Source organism: Culex quinquefasciatus, chromosome 1 (genome assembly GCF_015732765.1).
Source record: "Culex quinquefasciatus strain JHB chromosome 1, VPISU_Cqui_1.0_pri_paternal, whole genome shotgun sequence".
NCBI classification, from domain to species: Eukaryota; Metazoa; Arthropoda; class Insecta; order Diptera; family Culicidae; genus Culex; species Culex quinquefasciatus.
The window spans coordinates 7950866-7960467 of NC_051861.1; the positions used below are offsets into that span (position 1 = coordinate 7950866).

The 9602-nt window shown below is 40.8% G+C and overlaps 1 protein-coding gene across 1 annotated transcript; it reads right to left on the reverse strand.

Annotated features, from left to right (window-relative positions):
- Positions 1-2: 2 nt before the first annotated feature.
- On the reverse strand, positions 3-8101 carry LOC6036505 (autophagy-related protein 16). Its single transcript, XM_038249368.1, has 3 exons — positions 7680-8101; positions 256-1032; positions 3-184 (listed from the first exon to the last, which is right to left on the reverse strand). The coding sequence occupies exons 1-3, from the start codon at positions 7777-7779 to the stop codon at positions 18-20; spliced, it is 1044 nt and encodes a 347-aa protein (XP_038105296.1). The 5' UTR covers positions 7780-8101; the 3' UTR covers positions 3-17.
- Positions 8102-9602: the final 1501 nt, after the last annotated feature.

Sequence of the window (9602 nt, forward strand, 5' to 3'; positions counted from 1 at the left end):
CGACGGTGCCAGCAACGCTACCCAAAATGATCGGTACTCACCCGCAGCCGTTGATCCGCCACACTCCAAACGCGGCTCGCAAAGTCGTTGGAAGCGGCCAGGATGTGCGACCCGGTGCTGTCGAACTCGACCGAGTTGATGCCCTGGTTGCTGCCGACCAGCGACCCGCGCGGTTCCCATTTTCCTGTTGAAAAAGGAGAAGCGAAAAATGATTTTAGTTTGGGGGTTTGCTGCATTGACTTCGATACGACCTACCTTTACTAACATCCCACAGCTTGACCTTCCGGTCGGCCCCACCCGTGGCCACTACTCCCTCCACAGGGCTCCAACGAACCGCGTTCACTTCACCATCGTGCACGTCAAACTTAAACTCGATCCCCTCCGGAAACCCATCCGACCCGAAATCGAACCGATCCATCGCCCCACCACCCCCACCGAGCCCGGACGGCCCGGCAATGTCCCGAATCGCCCCCGCGAGTTCACTCTCAATCTGTGCCTTCTTCAGCTTCAGAAACTTGTCATTCTCCCGGTTCATCACTTCGGCGTCCCGCGACTTGTACTCCATCAACAGCCCCAGCAGCTTATTGTTCTCGTCCTGAACCGCCCGAAGCTTCTCCTCGGCGGCATTTGCCCGCAGCTGCAGGAACGGTTGCTCGTCCAGCACGGTCGTGTGCGCCGCCCTCAGCTTGTCCAGCTCCTCCCGCAGCGACACGTTCATCGAGCACTGCTCCACCAGGGCGCGTTCCTTCTCGCCCAGCGCCCGCTGGCACTCGGTCAGCTTCTGGTTCAACGTGATGATCATCTGCGAGTGTTCGCCCTTCCGTTTGTGCAGCTCGGTCAGCTCCTCCTGCTGGGCGAGACACTTTTTCTCCAGCGATTGGATCTGCGCGTTCGTGATGGCGGTCAGCTGAAGGTGATCGGAACCGGCACCGCCACCGACCAGGCCCGCCGAGCTGTCGCGGATCTTTTTGTCGATTTTGAGCTCCAGGTTTTCCTGGCGCAGCTTGGTGGCCGTGTCGAACAGGCGGTTGTCTGGAAGATGAAAAATCGTGATAAGTTTTTTTTCGAGGATTTTTTTTTTAAATTGAAAGAAAAAAAACAAATCTTTCTGTCTCTGTATCCCGAATTAGGCGGTTTTCTTACCCGTGATATCTAGTGGTGTCTTTGTGTGGTAAAACAACTTCAAGTAATGGCAAAAAAACTAACTTAATCCACCTATGTGGTTGGAGCCTTCCTCACTCATTACCAACAGAAGCTGTACACAAATTTAATATATTTTTTAGATCCGGAATAAAAAGTATATAAATATCACTTAAGTGGCCATATCTCGAGACAGGGTTGCCAGATCTTCAATGTTTTGGACTCGTTGGAAAGGTCTACTTATAACTTATCCAACGATGGGTCGGATGGTGGATCCGGACATAGTTTACACACATTTAAGTGAGATCCGGATATATGTGAAAACACATTTTTATACATAACTTTTGAACTACTTATCGAAACTTCAATCTGTATAAAACTCGATCTATGGGACCCTAAACCAAGTCGAATGCAACAAATTCGGGTCAAATCGGTTCAGCCAGTGCCGAGAAACATGAGCTAGTTTGTTGGTCACATACATACATACACACACACATACACACACACATACACACAGACATTTGTTCAGTTTTCGATTCTGAGTCGATATGTATACATGAAGGTGGGTCTACGACGTTTTGATTCAAAGTTCATTTTTAGAGCAGGATTATAGCCTTACCTCAGTGAGGAAGGCAAAATCTTTTGATTTTTAAGGTTTGCTTAGAAATGTCAATATCAGGTCAACATATCAGTAAATTTGCAGTTTTTGAGCTTATAATTTTTAACAAATGATTTATTTTGCTCAAAAATAAAAATGTCGGCACTGTCAAAAAAAATAATGAAAATTTTGCAACTTTCGTCAAAATGATTAATTTACAATTTATATGGAATTTCTTTCTAGATCGAAGTCCAGGCCACTAAGGCTGGTACAAATATTGCCTTCCTCACTGAGGTAAGGCTATAATCCTGCTCTAAAAATGAACTTCGTATAAAAACGTCGTAGACCCACCTTCATGTATACATATCGACTCAGAATCGAAAACTGAACAAATGTCTGTGTGTATGTGTGTGTGTATGTGTGTGTGTATGTATGTATGTGACCAACAAACTAGCTCATGTTTCTCGGCACTGGCTGAACCGATTTGACCCGAACTTGTTGCATTTGACTTGGTTTAGGGTCCCATAGATCGAGTTTTATACAGATTGAAGTTTCGATAAGTAGTTCAAAAGTTATGTATAAAAATGTGTTTTCACATATATTGGATCTCACTTAAATGTATGTAAACTATGTCCGGGTCCATTATCCGACCCATCGTTGGTTAGGTTATCAAAAGACCTTTCCAACGAGTCCAAAACATTGAAGATCTGGCAACCCTGTCTCGAGATATGGCCACTTAAGTGATATTGATATACTTTTTTGAAGCCGGATCTCACTTAAATGTATGTAAACTATGTCCGGGTCCATCATCCGACCCATCGTTGGTTAGATTGTCAAAAGACCTTTCCAACGAGTCTAAAACATTGAAGATCTGGCAACCCTGTCTCGAGATATGGCCTCTTAAGTGATATTGATGTACTTTTTTGAAGCCGGATCTCACTTAAATGTATGTAAACTATGTCCGGCTCCACTATCCGACCCGACGTTGGTTAGGTTATCAAAAGACCTTTCCAACAAGTGCAAAACATTGAAGATCTGGCAACCCTGTCTCGAGATATGGCCACTTAAGTGATATTGATATACTTTTTTGAAGCCGGATCTCACTTAAATGTATGTAAACTATGTCCGGATCCACCATCCGACCCATTATTGGTTAGGTTATCAAAATACCTTTCCAACGAGTCTAAAACATTGATGATCTGGCAACCCTGTCTCGAGATATGGCCCCTTAAGTGATATTGATGTACTTTTTTGTAGCCGGATCTCACTTAAATGTATGTAAACTATGTCCGGCTCCACTATCCGACCCGACGTTGGTTAGGTTATCAAAAGACCTTTCCAACAAGTGCAAAACATTGAAGATCTGGCAACCCTGTCTCGAGATATGGCATCTTAAGTGATATTGATGTATTTTTGAAGCCGGATCTCACTTAAATGTATGTAAACTATGTCCGGGTCCACCATCCGACCCATCGTTGGTTGGGTTATCAAAAAACCTTTCTAACGAGTGCAAAACATTGAATATCTGGTAACCCTGTCTCGAGATATGGCCACTTAAGTGATATTGATGTACTTTTTGGAAGCCGGATCTCACTTAAATGTATGTAAACTATGTCTGGGTCCATCATTCGACCCATCGTTGGTTAGGTTATCAAAAAACCTTTCCAACGAGCCCAAAACATTGAAGATCTGGCAACCCTGTCTCGAGATATGGCCACTTAAGTGATATTGATGTACTTTTTGGAAGCCGAATCTAAAAAATAGATGAAACTTGTGTACAGCCATTGTTGTGAGGAAGGCTCCAACCACATAGGTGGATTAAGTTAGTTTTTTTTTAAGTTTTTGCACCCCCCCCCCCCCCTTCAAAATTGGCCCGAAAAATCAGGGGACAAAAAAAAAATTTTTACAATAAACTTCAAAATTTCAATGAAAATTCAAGGGCAACCAGCTGCAATCAAATTAAAATACATTCTCCTGCGTTTAAAATCATTTTTAGCATGTTTCGGTTTATTACAAAATCTTAAGATTTTTTGAAAATTTTCGATGCAAAATCTTTTTTTTCGATACAATTTTTGTTTTTGTCAGATCTTAGATTTTTTGAAAACTAATGATTGCAAAACAACTGAACTAGTGTAAAATGCATTTTAAAACACTTTTTTCATTTAAATGTGAAGATTATGGCTTGTAATTTAAATTTTTATATTTTTTATTTTTGCCCCCTTTGACCTCGGCCAGGGTCGAGGGACAAAAACTTTTTTAAATATTTGCATCGGCCTAATCGGCCTAAGCAACAAAATTCGACATCGATTGCATATTTATTTTGGAAATTGCGAATTGCGAATTATTTTGCCTAAGTAACTCCTAACACGAAAACAACGAAAATATTTTTATTTGAGTCCTGATTTAATGTTACATCTGAAGGAAAAAAAAGCAAATTTAAAAATGAACGATAATATTCAAACTATTAGTAGGAAATATATCAATTTTAAGCCTAATAAGCGGTCGTGTTTGAATGATACTGGATAATCTGGAGTGTTCCTTGTAATTTACTTAAACCAAGTAGAACAACTTTTTGTGAACATTTCTGTTTATTTTCACTATTACTAAAAGTTTTTCTATTCCTTTTACAAGCATTTAAAAAAATATTTCCCGATTTTTTTTTTTCTTCCAGCTTCTTTTGTGTCTGCTTAGTGCTGCCAAAATTGATGAAATTTTACGCAAACACTCACGAAAAGTAGCATTTATAGCGAATGTTTCCTGGCATCACTGGCTCACTCCAACAGGCGCTGCTGGTAGTGTTGGTGGCCACCCTGTGTTCTTTATTGGCCTTCGCTTCTCGCTCGGTTTTCTTCAGTCTTCGATTGGAATTCAGCGTTGCCACGCGTACAGATATTTTTGGCACAGACCAAACACTCAAACGAATTATTTTTACAGGTAAAATACACTTGAGTAGCTTTTGTAAACTGCACTAAAAAGATAAACATTTTTTGCATCTTTTTACTTGTTTAGTTTTTGATAAAAATGTTTTTCTTTAAAGTTATACTTGGTTGAGTGTTTGGTATGTGCCAAAAATATCTGTACGCGTGGCAAGCCTGATTGGAATGGGTCGTCAAAAGTCAAACGTCAAAAAACTGGGCGCTTTTGTTTTTTTATGGCGCTTGCTAATTATTTACATGTTTCGGGATTATTTTCCAAGTGAGTGACTAATTAATGTGCAAAAGAACATGCTGCCGGTAGTTGGAAGCAATTTTATATCTTAAACGCTTTGAAAACGTTAGCGCAGGTGAAAAGATATGGATGGCGACTTTCGATAAGCAGTTAAGCTCTCATCTTGCGTGTGGATGTGTGTGTCAACAAAGTGCTGAGGAATGGTCTCGCAAAATAGAAATTATGATGAAAAGTGCAATAATTTTGATCTTTTTGGCCAGTAAGTGACATACATTTGCGTGCCTACTCGAGGCGGTGCTGTTGCTGGTAAGTTTATAGCCTAAATTGTATTTTTGGAGCTTTAATCGAGCAGCAAACTCACCATATGACGAAGATGAGTGTTTTATTAGTAAGGGTATATTTCCCTTATGTGAATTTGTTTTTTTAAGTAACATTCTGAGCAGGTCTAATCAATACTTACGACTTCGTCGAAAATCCAAAATCGATTCGAAAATCCGTTCTCCAGCTTCAGATTTTAAAATATTTCACTATTTTTTTATGGACAGCTTATAAAATTGTATGGAGACTTGTACACTAATGAACTAATGATGCAAAATGTATTGTTTGGTCAATACCAGAGCTGAAAATGTCAGTGCCCCTGACGCGAAAATCGGCGACGCATACACGATTTTTTCAGATCCATTCACTGAACCGCAAAACCGTGACATAAACAAACCCGACTCAGTCGTGAGTGCCCTAGCTCACTGAGCAGCTGCAATGCGAGGCAGTAGTCGACCAACGCTCATTCGACGTTGCACGCACACACATAAAGAAACAAGTTTTTACACAAAAAGTTGGTATTTATGCGTAGAAATGTAATTTTGAATATAAGTTATGGTTTTTCTAAGTGTTTTGCACAGTCTAGAACCATTCAATTGTTTGAAAATAGTCAAAATAGTGTTTAGAGATGATTTTACGAGTCAGTCATACGACACGAATTGAGTGAGTGTACCTCATTTTTTCACGTCTCTCATTCTCCAGCAGCCGACCGGCACGAGTCAGGCGGCAGTGTTTGAACGGACACAGTAGGCTTACAGTCAGATGCTAGCAGTGAACTGACATTTTGGTTTGCTTCATGTGTACGCTGGGTTGGAAACATTTTGTAGGCCTGGTCAATACCTTAATTACTAGATCCAAAGATAACAAGTCTACAGTTTGTTTGATTTCGGAGAAGGTCGTGTAAAAACAGTACCTTAAAATTTCTTGTTTTGAGCTGGAATTTCTCAGGTTGTTTTTTTGTGATATTTGAAACCTACATTTTTTTAAATCACTTTTCAATCGCTTGCCTGACACTTATCTTTTTAATTGAAAATAGTATCATTTTAGTACTCATTTAATTCCCATCACTCTAAGCAATGGTGTCTGAATGATGCTCGATATTCCGGGGTTTTCGTTAAAATGTACTAAAATCAAATACACCAAACAAGAAGAGCAGCTTTTGTGAACAATTCTGTTTAATTTGACTTTTTTAAGTTATCCCTATTTCTTTTACAAGCACGTTACAAAAATATGTTCAATGTCTATTCTCGTCTGACGAGAATGCACTGGGGCCCAAGCAATTTCTATTATCGGCCTACATTTTTCTTTTCATTCAGAGCATTTTTGTGGCTGCCTGTTCCATGTTAGTTGAAACAAACATTTAGTATTAAACTACACAAATGTAGTGTTTACAGACGAAGTCCCCTGGCATCACTGGCTCATTCTAACAAGGGCGATCGGGTTTCTTCAGCCTTCGACGAGATTAGGTAAAATGTCAAGTGACTTAGTATGATTGCTTTTTGATAGGGCTTGCTAATAAATTAAATGTTTCGGGATTATTTTTCACGTGAAAAGCTAAAGCATGTGCAAGAGAACATATTGCCGGTAGTTGAAACCAATTTTTCTATCTCAAGCACTATGGAAACGTTTGCGCAAGTGAACAGATGGTAATGGCGACTTTCGTTAAGCGCCTGAGCTCTAATCTCGTGTTTGAATGTGTGTGCAATGAAAAGAAATGTTGATCAAAAGTGCATTAAACTTGATCTTGTTTGCCAGTAAATTGCATAAATTTGTGTGGTTACACCAGGCGGAGCTGGTAAGTTTATGGCCTATGGCCTAAAAAAATATTTTTGAGCTTTTATCGGGCACTTTTTATTTTTTTTAATCGAGCAATGTATTCCACCTATTTTGTGGTTTTTAAAAACATTTTTATATAACAGTTTTATTTTTCAAAAACACGACCAAAATTGACCCCATGAATAAAAAGGTTTCAATGTTTTTTTTTTATGGAGTTTTTTTCAAAAAGGTCCAATAAACAAAATTTCCAGTTTTTGCTTTTTAGGTATTTTTGAAACCGCCTTGAGTCAGGGGTATTAAATACCAAATTTTTAGAATGTGTAAACCACAAAAGTAGATTACGACATTCAGTTAAATCACCTGAATAAAATTGCATAAATTATTTTAACCCACCATATGGGAAGCGTGACAGAGAACACGCGACCGTGCACTGTGGTGCAGCAAAAAAAGGACAAAAGCAGATGAACCACTTTCACTTTTTGCGCTGCTTCCAGCTGGTGGTGTTGCGTAAAGAAAAGCAAAAAAAACAGAAACACCCCAAAAAGGTGTAATCAAAATGCTGCAATTGCAAGAATCGCCGACCCGTGACCAAATTCGGTCATTGCAAATCTCTTTGTGTCAAAACTAGTAACCCTAAAACGATAAACAAATCAACAAAAGAAGCCAAATTGAGACTCACTGAAGGCGATTATGTCCGCGAACCGGGCCGTCTCCTCCTGGTTGCGCTCGCGAAGCCGCGTCGCGATCACGTCCCGCCAGTTGGAACCTGCCGTGGCCATGCTGGAGCTGAGGGGGGCCGCTTCCCGAAAACCCGGATCTATCACGACGCACACGCACGCACAATCCTTGAAAAATTTCGATACACGCCCGAAAATTTGCGCGAGTTGGCCTTATTTGGGGTTTTACGGGGGAATGAACGCGCGTTTTCGAGATGCACTACACTGCCGACGAATGGAACGACTTGAGTTGAAACTGCTTCCGGCGAAGCACAATTTAATCCGGATTGTCCGCGCACGAATCGAACGAATGGGCCAATGTTTGTGTTTTGATTAGCACTCTGACTGCGGCGACGATGGATTTTTCTCTTCAGCTCTTTTTGTTTTGACAGTTTGTGCAGATTGCAGCACTGCGACGAGTGCAGATTTTTTCGACTTGCGTGTACAGTCTAATACTCCGGTGTCAAATGTCTGTACAAGAAAAAGGTGCAGGTGGTTATGTTCTACATGACCAATAAGACAAAGAACTTTGTACAAAACTCTAAAAAATCATTCAATTGTTATTTATATTTTTTAATTCTTTGCCAATTTATTTAATCCTTAATAATTAATACTAATTTAATGTCTTCAATCATTGACATCTATGTGAAAATAAATTGCCAGAAAACGAAACTATTGCCAAAACAAGTATGGTTCAGAAAATGTCTATCCCCCCCAGAAAAAACGGCATCCGGAAACCATGGACCTTACAACCACTATCGAAATGACAAATTTCATGTCCAGTCTCAAAAACGATATTGCCCCAAGTCGCATGGTTCGATAAAAGTCCCCGGTAGAACCTTCCCTCAGGGCATTGGCCACTCCGGGTGTGGCCAATCCTGCCAAAATGGCCATTTTCATTACCAGTATCAAAAACCATGAATTTTGATACCCATATTGCCCCAAGTCGCATGGTTCGATAAATGTCCTCCCGGGAGAACCTCCCTGAGGGCACCGGCCACTCCAGGTTGTGGCCAATCCTGTCAAAATGGCCATTTTCATTACCAGTATCAAAAACCATGAATTTTGATACCCATATTGCCCCAAGTCGCATGGTTCGATAAAAGTCCCCGGTAGAACCATCCCCAGAGCACTGACCACTCCGGGTGTGGTCAATCCGGTCCGGTAGAACCTTCCCGAGGGCACTGGCCACTCCAAGTGTGGCCAATCCGGTCAAAATGGCCATTTTCATTACCAGTTTCAAAAACCATGAATTTTGATACCCATATTGCCCCAAGTCGTATGGTTCGATTAATGTCCCCCGGTAGAACCTTTTCCAGGGCACTGGCCATTCCGGGTGTGGCCAATATCCTACCAGATTGGTCCCATCCCCATTACTCCAAATCATTCTGGTTGTCCGTTGACCGTCCTAACAATCTTCATTAGAACAGAATTCCTCCCAATGTAGTGCACAAACTGTGTCTTTCAATGTGTGCGTGTGTGTGTGTGAGCAATAAAATTACCACCGTGGATCCGTCTTTGATGAAACCACGGAAGGCACTGAAATTTTCTGAGGCTAAGTGCTAGCTTAAATAGTTTGCATGAAATGTGGCAACAGTGGTGCAACATTCTCGCGTGACAGTTCCACGAAAGCAGAAGGCAAGGCAAAATTTGTGAAGTGCTCTCAGCCAATCAGCAGCCGGGATTTTTCCTGCATTCATTTTTTTATTTTCATCTTAACTTTTGAATACTTTAACAAAGTTTTATCAACTTTGTGAGGTAGTCAACTTGTACTTTAAGACTTCCCCTTTCGTTTGGTGGGTAAAACATAAAGATTGTTTGAATGGGGGGGAAGATATAAGCATTTGAAAAACGACAGAAAATCGTTACACTTTCGCTTCGCGAAA